Genomic DNA, 25,260 nt, shown 5'->3' with positions numbered 1-25,260 from the left:
CCGCACTGTTCATCTTTCGAGGACTTCATACAGGATTACAATTTATGTTTCCCCCAAGCTTGGTAAGACTTTTTGTATTACACCTTTGGCCTATTCAACTTTCCCTCTTATGAATTTGAGTTAGTAGGCATCGTTGTTCAGATGATTGAAGGCTCTAGAGAGCTATAGAGATTGATAACCTAGGTTTTTTAGCGATCAGAGACTTGGAAGATAGCAGGCCTTATTAGGCGCCGTACAGCGTTGGAGTACTATGCCTTGCACCTCGTAAAAAGCGCTACCTGCGCTACGTGCGTTGAACCCGCTGAACCCGCTGAGTGCGCTGAGTGCGCGGAATGCGCTATAGTCTAGCAACGAAATAATTGCACCGCATTGTAACAGTGTATTTGGAGCTTAGGGAATGCTTGGAGCTCGAAGATCTAAAGAAATTGAATTAATGAAGAGTAGAGAGCTTAACTAAGTGGAACATCGAGAGGATGAGAGACCCACGTCCACAAGCGGTGAACGAAATCCGTCTTTGTTTTACACATGCGGTATGAAACATCACGAAAACTTGAGTCTATTATTCCATGGAAGTATTCATTGTTATGATGCCCTAAGCTTAGGTGAGGCTAGTTGTCTGGATCGTCGCCATTATCACTTCTGCCATGAATTTTCGGCGCCCATGATGTCTGCTATAGCCCTTCTCTGCCGGATCGGGTGTTTAACTCCGGAAGGCTTTAGGAGTATTGGTCGTTGCGCAGATCCGTTGTGGGATCTAAAATAGATTGGTATGGAGAAGTGATTATGGTGTCTCTCGCCGATCAGGACTGTGATGCGGCTCTTCCAGCGGCGCATTTGAGACGCCGTTTCTCGAGCAAGAACCGCGGCAGAGAATGGGTGACGATTCATAGCCATCTTCTTCAGGGTAGCAACTAAGGCTGTATGGAAAGTAACTCCTGGACCTCCAGCGAGTTCATTGGCCCCGCACGCCATGATGATTTCGACGGTAATTGACGTCGTGAGGTCCTGAGGCATGTCGTTGATGGCTGCCGCTGCATCGCAGCAATACATCAAGATCAATATGTCCGAGCGTGAATGGGTACACAGTGCCTCGTACAGGGATGGCCACTCAATACAGTTTTGGTCTTCTATGAGGTCTTTGGCTGGCCGAAACCTATAGTTCTCTTAGCGTCTCAACGTCGACGGGGATTTCATATACAAACTGCGGGTATAGGGTTAATCTCCCACACTTATCGGCCTCGCCGTGACCACTGCAATAAAAGATAAGCAAATGATCCGGATGCGAGTATTTCTTGATCCAGCTTCTGATGTCATCCAAATCTGCGCCGTTCTCGTTCTTGATGCTACTTCTGAAATGCAATTGTGATATGGAGTTCAGGGCATAGTTCTGCAAACTGGATTCAAGGCCTTCCATTTCGAAATTTATTGAGCGAGAGTTGTCCCAGAAGCAAAAGAGAGCGTGCACCTCCTTGTAAGGATACTCTTCAGCCATGACTTTGGATATGACTGTGGTAGAAACCTACGGAAGTTTAGCATAGCAACTTCAGCAGACAGGGGCGCAATTGGTTTTTTACTTTGTGATTGTGACAGTATTCTGGACTCTCGAATGATACTCAATGGATTATGTCTGGTGTGATTGGCGCAAACGGTTGAGTTGCAAGATTTGAGGTGGGGAGCTTGAAGTGGTAGGGAAGGAGGATGCCAAACGCAAAAACATGTTAAGAATCCGAGGCGCACTAGGCCGCTTTGCATCTGGGAACCTAAACGTAGCAATAATTTTGGAACTTGTGACTAGTGGCTGTTGTTTGTATCGAATGTTGGTTGATGGTAAGTATCGAACCTGAAGCTAAAATATAAGCCCTGTCTCGAGGTTGAGGGACACTGCGTTCAATTAAAATGCTACAAAAGAGCAAACATGAAGAGTTTTTGAGTTGCTGAAGTTTACATTAACAAGAAAATTTGAAGGGCTGCTTTGAGGACGTTGATTTGGAACTTGGGAAGCTAGACCAGAGCCATGGAAAGCTCTTTCATGTTGTGAGAGACCCTCCTCGGGTATTTATAGTAAATAATCGTGTAGAAGTATAGCTATATACCCGCCAGGTATCAAATAATAGGAAAATTATACCTACCTGCCCTACGGTCTTGGCTATTGAATGTCCAGTTCGGATGAATGTTGCCATCTCCCCGAGTAGGTTTCTTTCCACTTCAAGAATCAGATTGGACCAGTCAGGCCAGTTCTTGTAGACTCAAGTAACACCACCAACTGAGAACGCCATCGAGGCGAGTTGACCCGGATCCCGGATAGTTATCCGACAGATGAGAAGTTGCCCTGAGGTGGAGGTCAATGTGAAGCCTGGGGAGCGGCAAGGCAAACGGTGTTAGGTTGGAGACCTGGAAGTTATACGGAGCCTTGCGAAAGCGGCGTCATTTTTCTGGTTGATAAATCGTGAAATAATTATATACAGCTTTGTGAGAAGGTTTAGACTTGTCCGAGGTGAAAAGTCTGATGCCTCAGGCACGGAAGTCCAGATTGTGGTGGCTGAGTTCAGCTGGAGATCGCTTGCTCTTGCCGCCAGCCTCATCCTCGCATGAACCACCATTGTCCTCAGTGAGAGACAATGTTCCAGATGCAATATATAAAGACACAATATGGGACCCAAGTTGGATCTTTATAGGCTCGTGGTACTTGGAGATGGGGGCGTTGGGAAGACAGCGATGGTCATCCAAGTTTGTCCTACTCCTTGTCACAAGTGAGGCTGAGGTACTAACGAACGACAGCTGACTATGAATCACTTCGTGGAAACTTATGATCCAACGATCGAAGATACATATCGCAAGCAATTAGACATTAATGGCAAATCATGCATGCTAGAAGTTCTCGACACAGCGGGCCAAGAAGAGTACACTGCTCTTCGCGAGCAATGGATCCGAGACAGCGAGGGAGCCGTGCTCGTGTACAGCATTACCAGTCGGAGTTCGTTCAGACGTATCCAGCGCTTCAATGCGCAAGTTCTCCATGTCAAGGGTGTTGAGAAATTCCCAATTCTTCTGGTTGGGAATAAGTCTGATCGCGTGACCGAACGCGAAGTCTCAACACAAGAAGGGTACGCATTGGCACGAGAACTTGGTTGCGAGTTCACGGAAAGCTCGGCCAAGAATCGAAAGCATATACAAGAATCTTTCATGGATATTGTACGACAAGTACAGAAATATCGCCTACAGCCACTGCTTCCATCCGCAGCTGAATCAAGTACGAGCATTGAGACTAGAGTCTCGGATTTGAAAACCCCGAAAGCAAGAAAGAGGGATAGTTTTAAGTCCATTATCAAGAGATTTTCACGGACGGACATTCTCATACCAGATGGTGAGGGAAATACTGAGGAAGGCCGCCAAAGACTCACCACACGTCTCATCGAAGCCGCTCGAGCGAATCGCGAGAAAGAAGTGCGAGCCTACCTTTCAGCTGGAGCTCATCCGGATGGGCAGCCAGGAGCCGATGGAGCAGCTATTCACGCCGCTTCAGCATCTGGACATGTCAATATTGTCGCCTTACTCTTGAGAAAGGGCGCGGCTGTAAATGCCCTGAGTAAAGGTCCCTCGGGCACCAGCGCCCTTCACATTGCTGTAGCGGAAGGGCATGCTTCCATTGTCCGACTCCTTCTGCATAAAGGAGCACGGATAGAGCAGTCAAGTCCTCTACATGGAACAGCACTCTGTGCAGCTGTTTCGAGAGCTCGATTTGATGTCGTACAGATTCTGCTAGAGAAAGGTGCAAACGTGAATGCTGTTGGAAGTCCTTACGGAAATGCTCTCCAAGCAGCCGCTTGGGTTGGCAATGTTGCTATCGTCGAAGCACTACACAGAAATGGGGCTGAAATCAATGCCAGAGGCGAAGGGGAATGTACAGCCCTACAGGTCGCGTGTTATGCAGGTAATTCCGGTGCAGTACGCTCTCTCCTCGTGAGAGGTGCTGGGGTTGATATGCCAGGTGGGAAATATGGTCGTGCTCTGGAGGCCGCCAATACTGGTGGACATTTCGAGGTTGTCAAGTTACTACTACAGTACGGAGCATCTTTCGAGACAATCCAGCTCCCTTCCATCGGCCTTGCATCAACACAACATATTGATGCACCAGCTCCAGACCTCCCTGAGGACTGGCCACTCGGTCCAGGAACACTCATCCATGCTTCATCGGACCCGCTACCTGTCCCTGATCACCAAATCGAATCAGCACGCGCTCCACCGCCCCAAGATACCATTCCTTCCAATGCTGATTATCGCTTTACTTACCGACCAGTGTATCGAGATACGGTTGATTTAGGGAATGGATGAGCGCCTCCACGCACCTAGTCGTGAAGTGAACCACCTTTGTTAGACACAACAGTCGTCTCAGCTGGCAGTAACAATTCAGACATTTAAGAATAGACCAATGACAACCGAATACAGGGATTAGTTTTATCTCTAGCATAGTGAGGCGTTAAAAAATGAACTGATCCAGCCTTCATCACCAACAATTGGTAATCGGGTGCTGCAAGTCCCTCAATCTCTACGGATTGAACGCCTTATACACTTGCAGCGCGCCTTCAATTCCTTGAAGAAGTCCGAAGAAGATCGTAAGAAGTAACACGAGTGCTGCCACCCAGAACGTGCACCATTGGACTTTCTTCCGCCTGTCGTTCCACCATTGCGACGCGGTGCTAGGCTCCGCTTCATCGAAGACTTGTTTGAGAATTAACAAGCGGTCGTGCCAGTACACGAAGTTTTTGATCTGACGGACAGACTTTTTCAATTGGCCGCATTCTCGTGCAAGCTGGAAAATCGCAGTGTCAATCTTCAGCGTTTGACGAGATATGGCTTGTGTTACATTGTCGAGTGGAAGTCTTCCTCGCTTTCGAACAAGCTTCTGCTGGCTTTTAAACCAAGTCTTGACATCTTTGTTGTGCTCCGGAAGTAGTATCGCCAGGGTCTGGATCGTTTCTTCAATAAATCCTTTTGGAAAGAGAGACCTATCATTATGTCAATTGAAGTCAAATACCAGTCGCGAACGTAATAAAAACTTACGAATTTTCATGGCATCTTAAGAAAGCTGCACAGTGAAATATTTCCACTGCAGTGTCATCATTTCTCATCATCAAGTAATCTGCAAGATTGCTGGTCCATCTGATCTTGATGCCACAGATTTGCTGGAGATTCCTTGCCTGCAGATAGTTAGCTAGGCCTTAAATAAAAAGAATAGACTTCGCACATTGAAAACTTTGTCAAGTTTAACTTTTTCATTCAAAACAGGGGGCTCAAAATGGTCTGCAATAACGGTGGATAACGCTCCCTGCTGTCGTGTCTCTCCTGTTACAACGACGGATGATTTGCCAATAAGTGGTGAATTAGTAGATATCATTAATAGCAACCGTGCTGCTGTGTCAATGACATCACCTAAGTCTGCATCATCAACATTAGGATTGTATTTCTGCTTCAGATGCTCGGTGATAGAAGCTTTGGTGGCATGAGGCTGCCTTAACATTTGGATACGGTCGATGATCTGTTCGTGGGTACCATTGAGAGTGCAAATATTGTTATTTTCGACAACATTCCTGTAGAAGGAGAAATAAGTCGTAGTCTGGGTAAGATAATTTCTGGTTGCTGTAACGTTGCCTGCGATAGCCTCAAATATTGCGGATCTCAAGTCGAGAGACAGTGGGAACTCGCGTGACCGCATTATATTCTTGGCTAGAGTCTATATATACTCTACGACCAAGCAAAGACATAAGAGCTCTGTTAGAAAATACTTTTCTTGTGAAAGACAATTTCTTTGCTCTTATTAATGAGGCTGAAATTTGGGGCCCTACTCAGCCCCCACCAGATGAAAGAATGATTGGCTCAGAGCTTCAGTCACCCGCGTTACCTGCAAATACGCCCGACTCACGTTGCTTCTCTGATGGCTGATAATCGCGCTCCCAATTGGTCTTCGCATTTAGAAAAAGCGGTAGCCTGGGCGCTTTATCTGTGCCATTCTGTGGCAGCTGAGGTTTCTTCTTTCGCAGAGACACCTCAACACTTCAATCATAATTTTCGATCCATATGGCGAGGGCAATGACCATTTTTACGATAGTTTCCGAGGCGATTATACTTCCACAGCCTCTGCAAGTTATGTCAACCCCGGTTGCGCAGACCAGCACCTCAAGTTCACTTTCGTGGTAAGTCATTTGTTCTGTCTCTCGCTGTCTACTTCCATGATCGTGCTTAATCCTACAATTCTCTCCACTGTCGATTGACGAGAGATAGGCCCAATCCCGAATTATCAATTGGAGACAGACATGGGACCTTGGGTCTCTTCAACAAGCAGAAGTGTTGGACGTTGAATGATGACAGCCCAGCTCACCTTGTATGGAAATTGGTCTGCAGGAGCATTCTTTATCTTCTTGACGATCAAATTGAGCATCTCGACACGAAAGACAAGGAATTCAAAATTGACAAGTTCATGATTGGCAGAGCCGCGAGATCACTCAGCCCAACGATTTTATTCGCTTGCAAGAGCAAGCCCTGCCGACGGACAGCCATACAATTGGTCCACAAGAAGGAAATTCTAAAAGCGCATCCTAGTGTTAGGATGGCTGAGTGTGCTCGCCCTCCCACTCTAATTGCAGGTAATGAAATCCCGGGTCCGCATCCGGGACCAGGTGTCTATACAGACAATCAATTGATTCGGCCTGGCGTATCTATTCTGGTGGTTGGAGAAGATCCATATTCCGTTCCCAAAAAGGCGACTATGGGAGGTATCCTCCGTATAGGTAGTGGATTGTATGGACTCACAGCCAATCATGCTTTCTTGCCAAGCCATCAAAAGGAAACTGTGGGGGATTGGGATTATGAGGACGAGGACGATGAGGACGATGAGGACGATGAGTTCAATTTTCTTGATGATATTGCACCTCAAGTGTGCCTTGAAGACGATGAATATTCTTCTGAGGGCTCAAGAGAGGGCAAGTTCGGCCTTTTAATGCTCTCTCTCACGTCAATCTAACTTCCGCAGATACCACCTCGTCAATCTGGGAAGAATCGCCATCATTTGACACCGGGATCTCGAAGGAGTATGGTACCTATGCTGATCTACGTGCGAGTTCACAACTGGTGCAACCAGATATCGTTCTGCTCGACGATCAACGGCGAATAGCAATTTGTAGTGAGCCAGATGCTAGTCTTGGCGACCTTTACGTCAAGTCCATGCCAGAAAGTGGCCTCGACTGGGCTTTGATCGACCTTAACCAAGGCTCACAGCTTTTACCTAAGCCTTGGAACAGAAGCCTCATGGACTTGACCCTTCGCCGAAGTAAGTGATGCACGGGCGGCAAGAATACTGTTCTAATCCGTCTTCAGCAATTCTCCAAAACCTTTAGTCTCAAATCTTAGATATGTCGTATCCAACGCGTGTTGCAAGCGAGCCAACATGTACCGAAGTTTGGATCAAAACCGGGAACAGTAGCAGAAATCTAAGATGTATGCTATCGAGTGTGGCATCATACTGGAAACCTCTCGGTCACGTGAAATTCCAAGAAGTTTGGACTGTGACATGCATTGATGGCATATTCAGTAACTCTCACAACACTTCCTTGAATTTCTTGCACTAAAGCTTCTTAGCCGACGGCGACTGCGGTGCTTGGGTCATCGACGGCCCATTCCACCTTCTTTTCGGCCACATCATCGCAGCTTATCCAGCTACGAAGACAGCATACATACATCACTCCAGCAACTAAGGTCTTTGGGGAGATCGAGAATGCGTTAGGTCAAAAGACTGAGTTGTCGACTCCTCTTATCTGGTTTCCAAAAGATGAGCGGAAACTCCTAGGCCTTGGAGTTACGTCTCCCAGCCAGCCGTCAAGTCCAGTTCCGGAGTTCATGAACCCACTTCAGTTTAGAAGATACCTTCAAATGCTGTATCCGATGCGAGTAACGATGTTTTGAAAGGCATTTTCTTCTATGAGTACCACATTCTGGTAACAATGTCCTGATAGCATGAAATACAATGTTTCATTTCTACGTAGAAGTTGTCGAACTACGAAAACTTTCGTCGTCTGCGGCGCTCTTTCTCCCATCCTGTGAGCATATTGACGCAGAACAGACCGAGAGACAACGGGAGCCTGCAATGTTCCATAATTCCATCGTCGTCTCGAGTTACATTAACTCTCAAGAGATCACATGGCGCCATCTTACATTGTGACATTAGAAAAGGATCCTCAAAGGTCACCGGATAAGGGGCAGGAAAATTAAGCGAAGAAGTATATCCAAGTCTTGTTTAATTGTGATTACAAGCCTTCCTTATTTACCAACTGAGTAGGTTTTAAACGCATGTTGTTCTCCTTATCTGCGACAAAGAATGAGTAAATATGTGACTAGAACCGTGGTTTATCAGAATATCCAAGGCTGTAGGAAGGTGGAGAATGATCTGTTCACAATCAGAAGCAAAATATCTTGAAGTGAAACGAGACTTTATAAGCAATACAATAACTCCTTCGAAAGCAACAAATTGCTGAGGAAAATGAATTTGCACCAAATCAAGAGGCAGCAATATTCCGCACGCCTACTTCCAACCAAAGCCTATTTTCACTTTTTCGGGAATATGCTGAGATCAAACTTTCCCAAGCTGATCCAATCAAACATTAATCCCATGCAACCAAACCTCCTGCTCAACCCTCGCGGAAAATGTACTAACCCCCAAGATATCCCTCATCTGATCAACCCCCACGAAAAGCGTATTCCGCGCAACCCACCACCTAATACCTTCCGTACAGGGTGGGGATGTCAAGCTGCCCATATACGTCCAGAAATCACTAAACATATTAACTTCTCTCAGAATTTGGTAAATATCTAGCTGCATTGGCAATGTGGCTTGAGAATTGAAGCTCGGGAGCGAGGTGATGTTGTTTTGAGACGAGGAGGATGGGAGGAATTGTGAGAAGAATTCAGAATTGGAGTTCCCTGGGTCGATTCGGATCGCGATCACGCCTGCTTCTGCGCCTGAAGAATCGATGTGCACGAGGTGAAGCTCTGCTTTTGCGCGGTCGCCTTGTACGGAGTGGTCTGCTGGTGCGTGGATGTGCCAGCCTTTGAGGTATAATGTTGTGTTCTGAGAGTTGGAGTCGAGGTACGTGAATGACGGTGCAGATGAGATCGAGGAGGATGTATTGACTGTGAAGGCAGGACCGTAACCCCAATTTGAGAGCGTACCTGGAACTAAAGTATAGGTTGAGGTGCTGAAATTTGGAAGATGGTTTTGTGCGAGGCCCTGGGTGAGAAGCAGTTGGATTGGTGACTGAGTCGTCCCGGTTTGGCAAGTTGTGTAGTCTGAGGATGGTTAGTTGGTGCTGATACGGAAATAGCGACCTACTTGGGTTTACCATGCCCCAATTGTACGAGGCTTCGTACGCCCAATCTTGACCTCCTGTAGCTCGCTTGTTGGGGGAGTTGGTATGTGTATCGTGCTGTGGACACGCAAAAATTGCTCCGATGAAGAATGGTAATGTCGCGATGCTGAAGAAAGAAGAGTACATGATGGAATGAACAGAGTTTTGACTTGAAAAGGGCACTGATCAATGTCAAAGAGAATTATCCGTACCACTTCAATCCATATACAAGACGATTGGACTCATCTTTATAGCTTCGTCAAATCCTGGTATCAATTGACTTTTCTCGATTTCGTCTATCTCGTGAGAAGATGACGGACTTGGTCATCAGATTGAACGCGTAGACTCTTGGCAGATATAATTGCGCCAAGCAATCCCCAAGGCTGCGTGAAGGCATACAAACTTTATTTTTCTCGTGAATCTTAGAGCTCAGAATGGCTTAGAACCACAAGGAGGCCAAGCTTCTGGCATGCCTTGGCGGCGCTGCGGTCTCGGATCTTGGAGCTCGGATATAAGGTTGCAATCCGAACGTCGAGAGTTTTAGTGCCAAGACAAAATGGAAGTGGTATAAATGCGAGTTGTCGGCTGTCAGTGGCGCAGGCTGACTGAAATTTCGAGCGGATGTTCTGGAAATCAAATAGGTCGGAGCTGGAATGAGCTCTTGGGTCGTGGATTGCGAGACTGCGAGAAGACCTGGGTAATGCGTGCTGAAGACTTCGGCAACAACTGGAAAGTTCTGCACTGGCCTCCATAACTTTGTTACCTTTGAGTGAGGTTGGCCACCTTTCCTCAAGGATGACTTGAAGATTCAAGCATAAGATGGGCTAGCTCCAAAGTCCGTTGTCGGATGTCAGCGAAGAACATGGTCAGACTCTGTTTAGCGGGTACATGTGAGCTGAAAGACTATCTGAACATAGCAATCTTCTACACAACACCAAAACCATGGTACATGCAATTTAGGATTGTTGCAATGGCGTGAATTATAGATTTTGTCTTGACGGAAAGAGCCAGAGATTCAAGTTTGCCAAGTGGGCGTTTCTGTGTTAGTGGGAAAGCTAAGAATCCCAAAACACGCCACAATGCTGTATCTTTCTTCCTTATCGAGAGAATCCTGACTTTGCCTTTCCTGCTCGCTTGTGTTCAAGACAAACACAAACCTTCCGACAATGGAATCTGCGACAATCATGGTCACCACAGCTCTGATGAGCTTGCTTCCAACTCATACAACTGCATCTGCAAGTAGTCTATCCACAGGCCCACAAGATACAGATCGTTACTACGAGTTGCACACTGAGTGGCTGTTGATGGAGATTGTTTGGGACTCGAGATCGGAAGAGGAACTGCCTCTCCTAGCTCCTGCCGTAAGATTAATGTCGGCATCTATAAGCTCCGGCGCTAACTTACTTTAATATAGAACAAGTCTTATCTTGAGAATTCAGAAGCTTCCACCAGTCCCTTTCAATCGTTTTCAACCTCAAAGAGTACAACAACAAATGACAACCCCCACTGCAGGATGGTATAGATCCAATGTGCAAAGCAGGGCGCAGTGTAGGTGAATTCTCTTTTCAACCTCATTCTGATGCTTGAGGCAAATACAACGACTTAGGAGAAATATGCTGATGGAACGCGACCAAAGACATGAAAGATTCGAGATTGAAATGCTAGTGCGGCCGAGAATCGGCTTATACCTATCAGGAATGTCGGTATCTATAAACTCCGGCGCTAATATAGCACACAGAACCAGCCTCACCGTCAACTTCTTTTCAATCTTTCTCCATCCCAGGAAGAGATATCACAGAAGCTGGCCACCCATACCTGAGTTTCCGACGTTTAAGTGGCAGAAAGCGCATTGCAAGACAGGTAAGCTCTACTGTCAGGCTGTATTTGAGCCTGGAGGCAAGACAATAATACATGGGGAAGACTGACGCAGACAGTGAAGGACTTGAAATTGGAATATTGGTGGATGCCATAACGCTCGGACCACTTGTGCACTGGCCGGATCTAAACCTTAATTTGATCTCCATCGTCCATATTCGAACAAAGGCAACAACCTCAACAGTTCTTGAACAAGAATAAAACTGCTGAGAATGGAGAATAACTATATATTCCGATTAAAGCGGCTTCGCTCCGGACAGCTGGAGTGTCTCGAGGCACTTTGCCCCTCAAGTTCCCGCATCCTCGAAGCCCTGCCTCGATGTTTGGCGACGAGTAATATACTAGAACACCCCCAAGGAACAACAAGCTTCGGTATATCTGGCATGACTGAGAGGAGGAATGCCTGGAAACGTCTGATTCTAGGCTGCCTGTCATACAGCCGGCCAACGTTGAAGGACCACCAACAAGTGTTGGAACTGTCTATGCATGACTATATTTAGCAAAGAAACATGATTGCGATGTCATTTCAATGGTCGAATACCGAAGATACTGCTCCGTACTTTTACATTATCTGGTGAAGTTTCATCAAGGCTCAAGCGAGAAGTAGTTACCCGCTTTCATACTTCGAATTGGACAAGTCACGTGTCTCACTACTTTTGATCCACGAGCTGCTTCTTTGAATGCTCTGCTTTCGTGCAATTGAGATGAAACAGCAAGCGCTACTCATCTGTTGGATTGATCTGAAAGAATTAGATGTTGTGTAAGCTCAGCCATACATCTATTCGAAGATCATCATGGTGTGTAACCTCACCCAAGTATGATCCCGCAATTGCAGGGGCGCTGCAAGCGGCCGTTGTTGCAGAACGCCATGTTGGAGGATCCCGAGATAAAGAAGCTGCCTTATCATTGCAAACAGAAGACTTGGCTACCCAACGTTGACTGAATGATAACCCTCTGCAGGACTGGGGTCTACATGTCCTGCAGATTTTGGGTAGGGGTTGGCTGCAATCTGGCCTTGGACAGCCACTTGGCTGGGCGACGAACAGATTGTTTCACGTATCAAAAGAAAGATCATGGATCTTGGCGCGAAAATTTCTTTTTAGAACCAACACTGAACGTTGGAGCAGTCCTCGTGGCCTGAAGCCAATCTTTGTATCTTGTTGTATCTTGTTCGGATGGCTGTCTCTTCAGCTTATAAGGTCTCGCTTGTCTCTACGTGATGATTGGTGATTTCGTGACCGCCGCTATGCAGATCGAGCTAGGTTCTGTCCTATAATGGATTCTAGGGAGAGTGATTAGGTTCGGCTCTCTAGTGATTAGCTCCAGAGCTCTGGTGATTGCGCTAGTGAGGCTCCATTCCAACGTCTATATATACTCCCGGTTCTCACCTGTCAACAAGCTTTTTCTCCATCCGAAAACACCACACTTTCTTCCGATTTCCCCTTCTGATCTTCGATCTTCAGTCGCCTACTCTCAACGTTCGCGCTTCCAACTTCTATTACACAATCAAAATACCCTCATCGCACTTCGCCATGCGTTTCGTCTCTATCCTTGTCGCCCTGTTCGGGCTGATTGTTACGGCCGCAGCTATCAAGGACATGATCCCAACCCTGACGTAAGTACTTCATCCATCCACCGTGCGCTTCTTTTCCTCGTAAAAGCTTGACTGATCTTGCGCAGCGAATCCACCACCTTGACCATCATCTCCTGTGGCCCTAGCGCGACCAACTGCGCTGGTTCCGCCGGTGTGATTGTCATCGATACCTTCACGACCACCGAATGTTCAACCACTTCAATCCCGACCCCGCCCTCTGTCATCTCTGTCTCTACAGTAAGATCTTTCCTCTGCGAATCCCCTTTCTCTCCTCCACCACATTGATAACCCGATTTTAACGTTTTTGGAAACAGACTTCCTCCACTCCGATTCACCTGACCGACACCACCTCAATGTCCTCCTCGACCGTCCCGACTGAATCCACATCATATGTCGCTACTACGTCTGGTACATCGAGCTTCACGACCGTCACCGCTTCCCCACAATTTCCGAACTCGTCTCCAACATCTGCCAACTCGTCAGTTACTGAAACTACGACCAGTACTGGTAGCTTGTCAAACTCCGAGACCAGTTCGACCATCCACATTACTCCGACCGCATCTGCCCCAAAGCAGACTAGCGCGAGCGATGGCAAGCGAGTTGCGGTTTCTGGTGTTTTTCTGGGCTCGGTAACTTTGGTGGCTGTTATGTTCGGATGATCTTTCGGACATTCAAACTTACTTGGTGCTAATGCTTGAGATGCGGGAGAATGGGTTCGTTGCGGCATTAAAAATGCTCGCCAAAAAATGAATTCCACAAATAAACTTTCTTGTTCTTGTGCTTTGTGACCCTGATTTGTGATTCCTATGTTTCGAACTCTTAATCTTAATTTTAGTATTTTCTTGAATTTTTGAATTTTTTTCGCTATTTCTCTCCTAGCATATCCAGATAAGCTGGCTGTACTTTAGTAGAAAAGAATAGGAAAAAGAAAGAAGTTCAAATTTGTGATTTTAAATCTCTGAACATACGCTATACTTTGAGGAAGAGATAACTCAAAACAAGAAATATACTACTTGTGCTTTTCTTATGTGCGTAACGTATTTAGATACAATAGCAAAACTTCCTAATTTTGAAGTATATTTTTCTATACTCACAAACTACTATACTAAGCTGTACTTTCAGAATAGGGCATTCTAGAACGAGAACTTTCACACTTATGATACTTTCATGTACTCAAATTCAATGCATTCTATCAAAGCTATCTGGACGAATTCAACACCCAAGTCTCCTATTCATCTGTCCTACCGTATCAGCCAATCTATCAAAAGCATACTGTTGTCTGAAGTCCTTCTCAATTCCTCTCTTTGCATCCTCAAGCCGAAATCTGTCTTCAAATCTACCGAGACTGCTCTGGACACCTTTTATCCCATCACGCAATCCCTCCGTACCAGGACAAGCCCCTCTTCGAAGAGGATCTCTTCTTTCTGAAAGATGAGGCTGATGCCAAGGCATACCGTGGCTGTATTCGTAGCCCTCGTATGAATCCTCCTTGTAGTGAAACTCTCCACCGTATCCAAATCCACCCCGTCGTTCTCCAAGCAGAGGTCTCCTGGCTGGTGTTGGCAATGGTTGAGCTTCTTGTCTGCCAAGTGCCATTCCTCGTCCAAAGATCTCGATGTCGTCGAATCGGTCCTCGAGTGCTTTCTTGCCTCTATCTTTCTGGTTCCAGTCACCTCGACCTCTATCCCAGTCAAAGCCATCCTGCTCCCTACTATATCGTCCATACTCCCTCTCCCTGTTATCACGATCTCCCCAACCAAAGCTTTCCTTCTCTTTCTTGGCTTTCTCTTCCTCCCTAGCCTCCTTAAAAGCCTCCGCCCTCGCCTTAGCAACCGCAACCGTATCCCCCATCTCCCTCTCCCTCTTCATCTCCTCAACCTCCTTCCTCAAACCCCCAACCTCCTTCTTCCACTCGCCACCCGCTCCACCACCATCCTTCTCCCCCTTCTCCCCCACCTTAATCCTCTCCCTCAAACTCTCCATCATCAGCCCCTGAAACGCATCATCCCGCCTCCACTGCCTCTCCCGAAACCGCTCCAACTCACCCCACTCCCTCCCCTGCCTCTCCTCCACCACCTTCCTCTCCCTCTCTTCCTTCGCTACTCGTTCTCTCTCTCTATACCGCGACAATTCGAGCGATTGCTCGAACGAGGTGTAGTCGTTGTAATTCCAGATGGCGATTTGGCCGTGATTCGTCGGTGGGGGAAGAGGAGGGACGGGGAAACCGTAGGCGTGGACAGGAACGTAGGGGATCATTTCCTGTTTCTTGGGTTTGGGCTTGGGTTTCTGCTTTGGTTTGCTGAGGAAGAACGTCGGTTTTGGGGTTGGGTTTGAAGGAGGAGGAGGAGGAGGAGGGGGGAAGTGGACGTGATGGGGTAATTTCGAAGTCCGGTTTCCGGGCTGGGATTGGAAGGGACAGATGATTTTTGCTGGAGGCTGAGGCTTTGGATGTTTCCTGGGAGGTTTTTTGGTGCCGAGGAAACACATGGTGGTGGGCTGGAGGGGAGGATGGGTGAGGTTGATATTGGGGCTTGGGTGGGGACATTTTGAAGGGGTGGGATAAGGTGAGAGTACAAGGGTGGAGAGAGAGGGAGAAAGGAGGATGAGATGATGCGGGTTTTGGAAAGGGGTGGGACTGGGGCTGGAGAAGACCGAGATGCGAGGAAAAGTGGTAAAGACACGGCTTCGTGCAGCGGAACTCATTGGTGGACAGGGTTGTGGAACTGCTCTTGCATTAAGACCAAAGAGAATGCGTGGAAAGATCATCGATGTCATTTTATTTCGTGAGAATCTATGTCTTAGATATCCAAGCTCCCATTCTATGGATTCCTCACCGTGGGCGCCTTTACTCCGCCAGGGTGATGTACAGATGCGCCGGTTTTGCAAAGGCAGGCTTATAATTTTGCTGCTGTTTTCTTTGTCTTCTTGGAATTGTTCTGCCATGCAAATTCCTGCGAGGCGTTAGTTGCTACCTCACCTATCAAAGCGTCCCCCAAGCAAACGGACACCTCACGTGGCATCCGCGTGATCTTTGCAAGGGAAGAAAGGAGCGTTGACTTACCAATTTCTGACCTGTTCCGGCTTCAATGATGACATTGACAACAACTGGAACACTGGCTTTGAAGCCTTCCTCTGTAGCTTTTGCCAATTCATCTGGAGTTCGTACCAAATATCCTTTGCCGCCACACATCTCAGCAATTTTCTCATACTCCACTTCCCACCCCAAACTACTACTTCTTAGTCCACCCTTCCCAGATTTTCCCGCTATTGTGAGCTTCTGCTTCTCCAACCAGTCATCACTACTCTCGCTATCCCCGTGATAAACGCCCGAATTGTTGATAACAAAAATCAGAATGTCCATGCCATACCTAGACATGGTCTCCACTTCTGCCAGTGAGAATCCGAACGCAGAATCGCCTTCCAAGCATACCACCTTTTTGTGGGAAGAAGAGGACTCGGACAGTCCTTCCGGACTGGGGAGATTGTAAGCACAATGTGCTGCAATGGCATATCCCAGCCCTACGCCCATTGTTGCATGTGTACCAGCATCGAGGCGGAGGCGTGGATGTGAGACAGGAAATATCGAGCGAGAGATATCCATTGTGTTCGCACCTTCCGATACGTAAACTATGTCTCCATCATTGAGAGGTGAGAGTTGATCAAGGGTGTCTTTGATGGTAGTGAACGTCTTTGCGTATGTCATAGGTATCTTTGAACTTTTGGCAGCCTGGCGGGCTTTTCCTTCATTCTTGGCTGCACTAGATCGAATGGTAGAGACATAAGGAGAAGATGTGCTATACGTCCAGCCTGATAAGGCAGTGATGAGCTGAGAGGCCACCAAGTTGATATCTCCAAGAATGGCGAGGGATGCATCACCAGTATTTCGACCTAGTTCTTCAGCAGAGATATCAACCTGGATAATTTTGACAGCGTGATTCCACTTTGGGGCTTCTCCATAATGTAATATCCAATTCAGTCTTCCACCTAGTAGAAGGACCACATCAGCTCCCTCCAAGGCTGTTGATCGAGCGGAAGCTGTGTTTGATGGGTGGGAATCCGGCAGAACACCTTTGCCCATAGGTGTGGGCAGGAATGGTATGTTGCTTTGATCTATCAATTTTCTGATAGTGACCTCGGCTTGAGCATATGCAGCTCCTTTCCCAACAATGACTAAAGGTGCTTTTGCAGACTTGAGAAGAATCGCAGCTTGTCTTATCCTGTCCGGATCTGCTGCTGGTTTAGATGGTAAAGGTACAATATGCGTGCTTTCCTCCTCTCCTACTTCCTGTATGACATCGGCTGGGAGATCCACAAATGATGTTCCCGCTCTGCCATACCACGAAGTTCGATATGCATTCGTAAGAGATTGAGGTATAGAGTCGAGGGAGGCTTGTATAGAAATCTTGGTGTGTGGTGCTAACAAACTGATGGCGTCCATCTCTTGAAAACCACCCTTCGTCACTAGATGTGTCTCGCTCGAACCTGCAAGTAGCAGTAGAGGGAAGGCGTTCGCAGAGGAATTGATGACGCCTGCCATAGCGTGGATAACACCAGGTCCTCCAACAACGAGACAGACTCCCGGCCTGCCAGTGAGATATCCATAAGCTGTGGCTGCATAGCTTGCTGCTTGTTCGTTCCTGAATGCAATGAATCTGATTCCCAAAGCAATTGCTTCTTCTGCAATTTGGACAACGGGGATTCCAACAAGTCCGAAAATGACCTTGACACCCAGTTCATGGAGAGCTCGAGCAATTAAGACTGCTCCTGTTGGAGAAGGCATTGTCGTGGGTGATGTTTATTATTGAAGAACAGCTTCACAGAAAGAGCCGAGGTCAGACAAAAACCAAGAATGTCGTCGTCACTCTTGATAAGAGCTGATAGGCAGCACGAGACACAGGGTTTCTTACATCTGCATCACTGAAGCATTTGTGTATTTTCCTACCAATTGCAATGCGGATACAAAATAACTGCTGAGCTGTCAAAAGTTTGCAAAAGGTCTAAGCAACTGTTGATTTCCCCATTCGCTGGCGGGCCCGTCATGGCCGCTCGAATTCAACCGTCGCGAGTTGTGAAACAAATGTTGTTGATCCGCACACCTTACGACAATCACAATCACCTCCCTCGGCGCACACCAGATACAGATCATTGAATTAAACATGGCCTCAAAGACCTATTCCGATGATCCACACCTCTATCTCTATACGAGTCTGACCTCGGGATCCTCGCACATCGTCACCGCTACCTCGCGGATGGAGACCATCCTCAAGGCCAACCGGATCCCATTCAAAGCGCTCGATATCGCGACGGATGAAAAGGCACGCATGCTATGGGGAAGAAGAGCTGGAAAGGATGAATCTGGCAGACCCAGGAAAATACCGGGGCTGGTGCAGATGGGACTGGTCATAGGAGTGAGTTCTACCCGCCATCGTGGGGAACAACAGCTGATCAGGGCAGGATCTCGTCGAGGTTGAAGATTGGAACGAATACGGCGAGCTGAAGCAACATGTCAAGATCGTGGGAAACTCAAATATGACACCCGTACGAACACCAGCCGTTACTCCTTCGAGCACACCTTCCAAACCCGCGGTTCAGAAGGAGAATATCAAGCCGGAGTCCGCTGCGGCCTCGACCTCGAAAGAAACCGAGACACCCAAGTCTTCTGTCCCTGAAGCCACACCCATTACGTTGGCGCTACGTCAAGTAGGACAAGAAGCTGCGCAAAAAGCCAAAGATAATAAGAAGAAGCCGATGGAGACATTCTCGGGCGTGGGCAAGGCTGAACCAGCGAAAGACGAGAAGGCTGTACCCGCACCCATAACCACCGATTCAAGTGGCAATCACACAATCGATTCCCTTTCGTCCTTACAATCGCCGAACTCGACAGCTTGGAAGACTGCATCTACAAGCACATCCTTTGCCATTCCTCCCCCATCAATGGACAAGCTGGAGTCACTGCAGTCGCCCAATTCTACAACCTGGAAGTCTGCAGATACAAATCCACCTATTTTGTCTCATCGAGGATCAACAATTTCAGCAGCTTCAGATGATGAGATTAAGCAGATTGAGGAGGAAGAAGCTATTCCAGAGGAAAGCGAGGAGGATGACGATGACGACGAAAAATGATCACTTATCTTTCTTGGCGTTTATTGGCTGTTAATACCACGAACTTGACCATATGATGCACCATCACTTGCTTCGTGTGGCATGACGAGCTCTACTCGCTTGCATGTACCTTTGTCTCGGAGCCGCCTGCGTCTGTAAAGACCTCCTCACTTCGGTGATCTATTATATTCCCCAGTGGGATCCAACAACTTTCTTTGTTCCTCAAAATTGTTTCTGCCTTGATCGGCTCTTCCGCCTTAGCAGCACCTCGTTCTTTGACATTTGCACAAAAGAGTTTTTTCCAATCGGGGACCGGAACCAACCCCATAATTGGAGATCTGCCTCGGTCCCCAATATCTATACATCTCGGAAATCCATACCGTCTCCAATTGACTTATTTGATACCGGTAGAATTCGTGGCTATTCAAGATATTCTCCACAACACTGTATTGTTCATTTCCGTATTGTTTCGCCTCCTACATAAGGGGATTCCCTCGCACTCACAATGCGGGATGAGAACAAGTACAGCGCAGTTTGGGCACGATATTTGCATTTCTTCGATGTGTAAATCTTTACAATGCAACCCTTCACACTTGTGGCCTAAAATACCATTCACTTTGGAGTTAAGCAGGTGCTTAGGTAGTGTGTCACGTGCCATTAGCTTTGAATGAAAACAGTCCATTGCTTTCTTTGAGCACAGGGAACTGAAGCTTTTGGATGCAAACGGTTATCTCTTAATGTCAGAAAAACGGAAGTTTGAGAACTATTGTTATACTCTGGACAAAGGACGCTATTCTGGCCATTTAAGGATTGAGTTGTGCCGTCTTCGTGGATCCGTGGATCTTGTTTCAACCTTACTCTTCCATTGCTTGAAAGCGTCTTAGTTCTATCATTCAGGGCGTTATTGCCTCTCCCTCTCGCCATGTCGGGGGTAGATGCAGATTTTGCGCAGGCAAATCCTTTAGAAATTACTGTAGAAATACAATTCGTCGCTGCATTTCACCAATCCACTATTACACAAGTCGCAGCAAAGAATCTCAGCTACGATATCAGAGCTCGGGATCAGAAATGGAGCTTGCGCCACACTGTCGCGCCTGCCCCACCTCTCCCCTTCTTTACCCAGAACGACCAGAGAACTTGTCCAAACAGGGTTTATGTAGGTCAAATTTTGCCCTTGTTTTGTATTTATTCATCCCAAGAGCCGAAATCTTCGAGATCCTACTCGGAAGTTGCTCACCAAAGGAAACACTAACTGCTTGGATGAGCTCCACAGCTCTTAGATTTTCTGCCAAAGTGTATGCTGATTTGTCAATAGAACAGTTGGGGCACTCGCCGAACTAATCCTGATCGAAATCAGAGAATAATTCCCTATAACAGGCAACCTCTGGATATTGTGGGACAATTTCTTCATAACAATAATACACTGCAACCAGCGCCGATTTTTTCAGCCGACGCAAATATCGACAAAAATGTTAAGACAAATACCTGGTACAGATCCGCACCAGGCTGGAAAGTTACGAATGCTCCCCGGGTTACTGGAGTTGGGTCACAGAATATCACAAAATGGCTTCCTCGAATCGAGAGTGACATGGCAGAGGAGTGGGACTCCTATGGCCTAGAACTCATTTGTCCGATCTTCTCAAGCGATGATTCTGGCATGTTTACAATGCCACAATGGAGAGCAAGCCTTAAAGATGTTTTCGATAATCTCAATGCTCTTAAAGACGGAGACGACCAATTTAGGGCGGATGACAATGAAATTGGTGCCTTCATCACCAACCAGTGTGCACTACATGTAAACATTGTCGCACCGAACAACGAAGACGCTGTGAGGGTTCTCGCCAACCTTCTCATATTATACGAAGAAGAAATCGCGAGGATGCATCCGCCTTGCCGACGACCATACCATCCACTCAAGCGACACCACCCCGGTGCCAAATACCATGCCGAGAGCAATCGCCTCGGATTCGTGTTAGAACGAGTCCTTACCGGTAGTCCTGGGTCGAGGGCGCCAGCTGCCCAATACCAAGGCCCGCAGGCCCCAGTAACGTACGGTAATGTCGACGTCTCTTTTGCAAAAATAGCACGCAAAGCATCAATGCAGCAGATTCGTGATTCAGTTCGGTCAGGTACCAAAGTGGACTTTGCCCGCTTGATGAACTGGCCTTCCGATCAGAGCAACCCTTCGTACGCTTTCGGAAACGTTAACAGACAGATGAACTTTATAGGAAATGCCGATCGTGACGGCCAGCCGGCCCAAGATTTATATCCGAATTTCATCCAATTTCGACAAGCGAGAGGCTCCCTGGACGCCACAGATGTTGAACGTTGGGTAGAGTTTTGTTGCCGACTGGTATGGTTAGCAGGCTTGATAGCGGAGGACCCAGCAGAAGCGCTTCCATTTTCTCAATGGTTCGCCAGTGTTGCTGGCAACGGAGCAATACAGCGCAGCGGCAGTCGGCTGAGCATCCTTGATTTACTGAGCCGGATGAACTTCCCTGCTGATACTACTATGTACTGGAAAGAGCGTATCGCCAAGTTCGCGTGCTATACACCTGGTGATGCTGATGACAGAGTGGATGATGAATTGCCTCCAGCAGGTAAGTCTTAACTTCGGCGACCTACCCATCATTTCTTCCTTTCTCTTGAGTCGTGTACTGATCGTATTGCTCCGATTTATAGGCTACACGTATCCCTCCCAGGGACCAGGCGGAGCTGGAGGTGGTGGAGGCGGGGGAGACGGAGGCGCAGGTCCTCTTAGAGACCCTCCTGGGGATGACGAGGACGATGAAGATGATGACGGAGATAATGGGGACAATGCTAGCCCCAGCCGTAGAGTAAATATTAACCCAACCAGCAGAAAACGACCTGCGCCCCATCGGGGCGAGACTCCAGCGCAGAAGATACAACGGAAGGCAGATTGGAGAAGGGGAAGAGTTCGGACACCTAGTCCACCTCCGAGCCGGCCTCCAACCCCAGAAATTGCAGGTAGACGTTTACCACCCGGTGGAAGGGGAACGGCCCCAAAAGAGACTCCTATTAACAAGGATGCGCGACAAATAGCCATAGAGTTGAACCAGGCTGTGCGAAGAGCCCTGGCAGCTGAGCTAGAAGCTCAAAGACTGGCCCGTGAGGGGGTAGACGCAGCAGAGATAGAGCGTCGTAGACGTGAAGCGGAAGCAGCAACAGACAGAGAGCGTCTAAGACTTGCAGCAGCGGCGGCGGAAACGGAAGCAGAAGTAGAAGCGGCAAGAGAGATGAGGCGTCTCAGAGATGAAGCGAGAGTGGCGGAAGAGACAGAGCGTCTAAGACTTGCAGCGGAAGCGGCGGCAGAAGACCCAGAAGCAGCTGAAGAGACAGAGCGTTTGAGAGTTGCGGCAGCGGAAGCAGCAGTATCAACTCAACCTACCGATGTAAGACTAGAAGATGGCACACTCGTTTACATCCCGGACGATTTTTACAATGGAACCATGGGCTTGAATCCGGATGCCATAACCGAGGTCTCTGGTCTTCGAATACTTTGGGACGACCTAGGGGGGCCACCTAAAAAACCGACAGCCGGACAAGATGCTGCAGCACCTGCGTTGACGCTAAACCCAGGCGAAAGTGATACCAGTCTTAGAAGGCGATGTATCAGGGCAGCCATTCAACAGATAATTGACGCATTTGTCGCGAGCGAGAGAGCTGCAGCTGCTATTCAATCCGCCGCTGAAGCTGCTGCTGCCAGACAGGACCTCGAAGATGCGGCGTCAGAGAGGTCAGCGAGGCCAGATTTAGATCTACAAGTTCCCGCGGAAGGAATGATCGCACCGGTTGGAGTCATAGCCGAGGAAGAGGAAATGAGATTTGACGGGTTTAGTTGGCAAGTGGCCAACTTCAATCTGAACCGATGGAACATCCGGGACGTCAGTTCGAGGATAACAAACCGAGCTGGAACCGAGCGGCGCGGAGTTTGTGGTATTCGATCAGTTATTGAGGCGATGAGGCTTCAATACCCTGATGACCCGCTTGGTCAAATAACGCCGGTGGCTTTACTTGAACGCTTCACCGAGATGCGCAGAACTTCAGGCGAACGACCTAACGCGCTGATCACTGACGTTGAACTTAATCAGCTTTTGTTTGAGTGGACAGGAGGCCGGTACTCTGTTGTGGTTTACGATATGAATGCAGAGTTTCCTGAAGAGCTTCGAGCTGCGAGGCGAGTCGGGACTCCAGAAGAACAAGCACGGCAAAGTCGGAATCTGTTTCTGATATATGGACCGCATACGGATGGAGCAATTGGAAATGAGGGGGGGCATTGGCAGGCATTGCAGAGGAAGTAGTTCAGAAAATTCTTGTTTTACCAACAATCCAGACCCAGGGGTGGATCTGGACTGTCACAGGCAAAGGCCTTGTTGCGGTTTCTTTTCAAGGGATCATGTATACTTTATATTGGCGTTTGCGCGTAGATAGTAATATTGCTAGCTTATCTTAATATTATTTCATTTGGGTACAATTGATGGCTTTACGGAAGTGTCTTCATGTCTCGCCTAAGCCCCTGGCTGTGCCGTCAAGCTGGTAAATCAGCCAGTCAGTCAGTCAGCAGTCGAGGTTTTTCCCTAATTGATTAACTGATAAAAATGAAAGCATCTGATTAACTTACTAATATCGACTTATTAATCGCTAATCAGTCAAGAAACGTGACTTTCAACTAGTAAATATTTTTTATATTTTTATATAATTATTAAAAATAAAATTTATAAATTTTTATTATAATAAATTTAAAGTATATTTGCGTTGGTTTTATATTAATTTAATTTAAATATTACTCGGCGAAGGTTATTTAAAATAATTAGTAAATGTAAAAAAATATAGTTCTTTTTTTTAAATATACTAGAGAACCTCGACCTTTATATTGCATCGACTGGGTTCAGCAATCGTCTTGCACGTATTAGGTCTAAACTTCGAGGGGGTATCATTTTTGAGACCAACTCTGCTCACGAGCTTGAGTTCCCTGCAGGCACTCTCCATGCTATCTTTACGACCGTTGGCGGATTTCTTGCCGGTATCAATTATTCTACAGCAGAGTGCTTCTCTACTATGAGTCGAGTCCTAAAGGCTCACTTACCTATCTTCCACATATCTCCAGATCATATTTCCGAAGACATCCAAGCGTATAGCGGAACGCTTTCTTCAACTTTGCAAATAGAACTCCCGAGTGTATTATTCGATTCGCTTCAAAGCTGGGTGAATATACAACCTGCTCTACAAGAGCTTTTGGATTCTGACCGAGCTACATCGCTATTTCGAGTACAAGTAAAAGCATTAAACAAATATCTTGATACGTTCGGGCGAGGTAGTGGAAGCGCATTTCGATGCGGGTGTGGAGAGTTCGTGGACAATATTGGGGACCATGTCACTAGCTCACATAGGATACTGCGGGCCTCATGAAAATTATAATAAATTTTGGGGGGATATAATACGAAACGCTTCGAAGGAGCTTGGCTGATATGCCTGTGCGGAGAACACTTGATGCATCGAAGAAGTCGCTAAGAGATGAGGGAAGCAGTCCTCGAGAGCTTCTCCGTAGATGAAAAGTTGTCATATCACAACGAATAGAGCAGTGATATAAATTGCAATAACATAATTCACTAGAACGACTTTTCTGCAATTAAAAGGACTGGCTCCCCGCATAGACCACCCGGCAACTTATCTCCCTTGTGAGAAATAGGATTATGTCAATATCTTCTTGCCCATCTCAAGATCCTCTATCTCTTTCTGGAGTTGCTTTCGCTGGCGTTTTTGACGAGCATCCTCTCCCGCAATCTCCTCCAGCTGTTCCGAGGTCATCTTTCCAATGAATGACGGTGAGAAGAGCTTCAATGGCGTTGCTGGCCCAGATATCAAATGGTGCTCGACTCCTTGCATCTCTGGGCTTCGGAATGATCTGGTGTCGCGAAATGTAGCTCGTCACTGACAAGGCTCCTTTGAGTCATGTATCTTTTACCACTGCGTGCAACAGCGCCTGCAATTCAAGTCGTTATCTTCTGAAAGCAAAAAACTTCAATTCTCAGTACTGACCAGATACTTCAGTTCCTGGGTGGTTTGGTCCTGTCTCTGCAGAGTCAAAGGCTTCGGCTGCACAGTGTTAGCTCTGATTTGCTAGAAAATCTTATTCACGTACCAGATTTAATTTGCTCATGCGATGGTCGCCGACGCTTCAATGATTGCATGGGGTCTTTTTTAGGTGTTCTTGCGATGACTATACCCCGACTCAAACGGGTCGCTTTTCCCTTTCGACTGATCAAATCGCCT

General features: G+C 47.2%; 11 protein-coding genes across 11 annotated transcripts; 6 read left to right on the top strand and 5 right to left on the bottom strand.

Moving 5' to 3' along the window:
- Nucleotides 1-591: 591 nt before the first annotated feature.
- Nucleotides 592-1,882, bottom strand: LY89DRAFT_688969 (uncharacterized protein). The gene is made up of 3 exons (XM_018215815.1): nucleotides 1,575-1,882; nucleotides 1,203-1,519; nucleotides 592-1,153 (listed from the first exon to the last, which is right to left on the bottom strand). Exons 2-3 carry the CDS (start codon nucleotides 1,490-1,492, stop codon nucleotides 634-636), a joined length of 810 nt encoding a protein of 269 aa, XP_018065362.1. The 5' UTR covers nucleotides 1,493-1,519; nucleotides 1,575-1,882; the 3' UTR covers nucleotides 592-633.
- Nucleotides 1,883-2,667: 785 nt separating this feature from the next.
- On the top strand, nucleotides 2,668-3,222 carry LY89DRAFT_536512 (uncharacterized protein; the record flags this gene model as incomplete). The annotated part of the gene is made up of 2 exons (XM_018208106.1): nucleotides 2,668-2,727; nucleotides 2,779-3,222. Coding segments are annotated over 2 exons (504 nt in total), but the record flags the coding sequence as incomplete, so codon positions are not given.
- Nucleotides 3,223-3,645: 423 nt separating this feature from the next.
- Nucleotides 3,646-4,020, top strand: LY89DRAFT_563994 (ankyrin; the record flags this gene model as incomplete). The annotated part of the gene is made up of 1 exon (XM_018208507.1): nucleotides 3,646-4,020. A coding segment is annotated over one exon (375 nt), but the record flags the coding sequence as incomplete, so codon positions are not given.
- A 507-nt stretch (nucleotides 4,021-4,527) lies between these two features.
- Nucleotides 4,528-5,395, bottom strand: LY89DRAFT_654631 (uncharacterized protein; the record flags this gene model as incomplete). Its single annotated transcript, XM_018212310.1, has 4 exons — nucleotides 4,528-4,831; nucleotides 4,898-5,006; nucleotides 5,062-5,198; nucleotides 5,246-5,395. 4 exons carry the CDS (start codon nucleotides 5,393-5,395, stop codon nucleotides 4,547-4,549), a joined length of 681 nt encoding a protein of 226 aa, XP_018065359.1. The 3' UTR covers nucleotides 4,528-4,546.
- A 1,978-nt stretch (nucleotides 5,396-7,373) lies between these two features.
- Nucleotides 7,374-8,005, top strand: LY89DRAFT_234750 (uncharacterized protein). Its single transcript, XM_018206055.1, has 2 exons — nucleotides 7,374-7,584; nucleotides 7,633-8,005. Exons 1-2 carry the CDS (start codon nucleotides 7,573-7,575, stop codon nucleotides 7,954-7,956), a joined length of 336 nt encoding a protein of 111 aa, XP_018065358.1. The 5' UTR covers nucleotides 7,374-7,572; the 3' UTR covers nucleotides 7,957-8,005.
- Nucleotides 8,006-8,539: 534 nt separating this feature from the next.
- On the bottom strand, nucleotides 8,540-9,637 carry LY89DRAFT_654629 (carbonic anhydrase). Its single transcript, XM_018212309.1, has 2 exons — nucleotides 9,380-9,637; nucleotides 8,540-9,336 (listed from the first exon to the last, which is right to left on the bottom strand). Exons 1-2 carry the CDS (start codon nucleotides 9,540-9,542, stop codon nucleotides 8,645-8,647), a joined length of 855 nt encoding a protein of 284 aa, XP_018065357.1. The 5' UTR covers nucleotides 9,543-9,637; the 3' UTR covers nucleotides 8,540-8,644.
- A 3,165-nt stretch (nucleotides 9,638-12,802) lies between these two features.
- LY89DRAFT_674360 (uncharacterized protein) lies at nucleotides 12,803-13,523 on the top strand (the record flags this gene model as incomplete). The annotated part of the gene is made up of 3 exons (XM_018213435.1): nucleotides 12,803-12,885; nucleotides 12,951-13,101; nucleotides 13,179-13,523. The coding sequence occupies 3 exons, from the start codon at nucleotides 12,803-12,805 to the stop codon at nucleotides 13,521-13,523; spliced, it is 579 nt and encodes a 192-aa protein (XP_018065356.1).
- Nucleotides 13,524-14,076: 553 nt separating this feature from the next.
- LY89DRAFT_739219 (uncharacterized protein) lies at nucleotides 14,077-15,351 on the bottom strand (the record flags this gene model as incomplete). The annotated part of the gene is made up of 1 exon (XM_018220442.1): nucleotides 14,077-15,351. One exon carries the CDS (start codon nucleotides 15,349-15,351, stop codon nucleotides 14,077-14,079), a length of 1,275 nt encoding a protein of 424 aa, XP_018065355.1.
- Nucleotides 15,352-15,614: 263 nt separating this feature from the next.
- Nucleotides 15,615-17,743, bottom strand: LY89DRAFT_234715 (uncharacterized protein). Its single transcript, XM_018206054.1, has 2 exons — nucleotides 15,926-17,743; nucleotides 15,615-15,815 (listed from the first exon to the last, which is right to left on the bottom strand). Exons 1-2 carry the CDS (start codon nucleotides 17,642-17,644, stop codon nucleotides 15,759-15,761), a joined length of 1,776 nt encoding a protein of 591 aa, XP_018065354.1. The 5' UTR covers nucleotides 17,645-17,743; the 3' UTR covers nucleotides 15,615-15,758.
- LY89DRAFT_758673 (uncharacterized protein) lies at nucleotides 17,744-18,987 on the top strand (the record flags this gene model as incomplete). The annotated part of the gene is made up of 3 exons (XM_018221440.1): nucleotides 17,744-18,272; nucleotides 18,319-18,694; nucleotides 18,902-18,987. The coding sequence occupies exons 1-3, from the start codon at nucleotides 18,021-18,023 to the stop codon at nucleotides 18,985-18,987; spliced, it is 714 nt and encodes a 237-aa protein (XP_018065353.1). The 5' UTR covers nucleotides 17,744-18,020.
- A 2,072-nt stretch (nucleotides 18,988-21,059) lies between these two features.
- LY89DRAFT_786661 (uncharacterized protein) lies at nucleotides 21,060-23,354 on the top strand. The gene is made up of 2 exons (XM_018223007.1): nucleotides 21,060-21,566; nucleotides 21,649-23,354. Exons 1-2 carry the CDS (start codon nucleotides 21,065-21,067, stop codon nucleotides 23,286-23,288), a joined length of 2,142 nt encoding a protein of 713 aa, XP_018065352.1. The 5' UTR covers nucleotides 21,060-21,064; the 3' UTR covers nucleotides 23,289-23,354.
- The last annotated feature ends 1,906 nt before the right edge of the window (nucleotides 23,355-25,260 follow it).

Source organism: Mollisia scopiformis (genome assembly GCF_001500285.1).
Source record: "Mollisia scopiformis unplaced genomic scaffold LY89scaffold_24, whole genome shotgun sequence".
Lineage (NCBI taxonomy): Eukaryota > Fungi > Ascomycota > Leotiomycetes > Helotiales > Mollisiaceae > Mollisia > Mollisia scopiformis.
Note: the sequence above shows the minus strand (reverse complement) of the source record. Positions and strands in the feature narration are given on the sequence as shown.

Bases quoted from the DNA above. Each gene is read 5' to 3' on its own strand.
- LY89DRAFT_654629 (XM_018212309.1), bottom strand. From the start codon at position 9,542: ATGTACTCTTCTTTCTTCAGCATCGCGACATTACCATTCTTCATCGGA. The intron at 9,337-9,379 runs GTAGGTCGCTAT...AACCATCCTCAG, and splicing joins TTGGGGCATGGTAAACCCAA to ACTACACAACTTGCCAAACC.
- LY89DRAFT_688969 (XM_018215815.1), bottom strand. From the start codon at position 1,492: ATGGCTGAAGAGTATCCTTACAAGGAGGTGCACGCTCTCTTTTGCTTC. The intron at 1,154-1,202 runs GTTTGTATATGA...AGAGAACTATAG, and splicing joins AGATTAACCCTATACCCGCA to GTTTCGGCCAGCCAAAGACC.
- LY89DRAFT_786661 (XM_018223007.1), top strand. From the start codon at position 21,065: ATGCAGCAGATTCGTGATTCAGTTCGGTCAGGTACCAAAGTGGACTTT. The intron at 21,567-21,648 runs GTAAGTCTTAAC...TCCGATTTATAG, and splicing joins TGATGAATTGCCTCCAGCAG to GCTACACGTATCCCTCCCAG.
- LY89DRAFT_234715 (XM_018206054.1), bottom strand. From the start codon at position 17,644: ATGCCTTCTCCAACAGGAGCAGTCTTAATTGCTCGAGCTCTCCATGAA. The intron at 15,816-15,925 runs GTAAGTCAACGC...AACGCCTCGCAG, and splicing joins CCGGAACAGGTCAGAAATTG to GAATTTGCATGGCAGAACAA.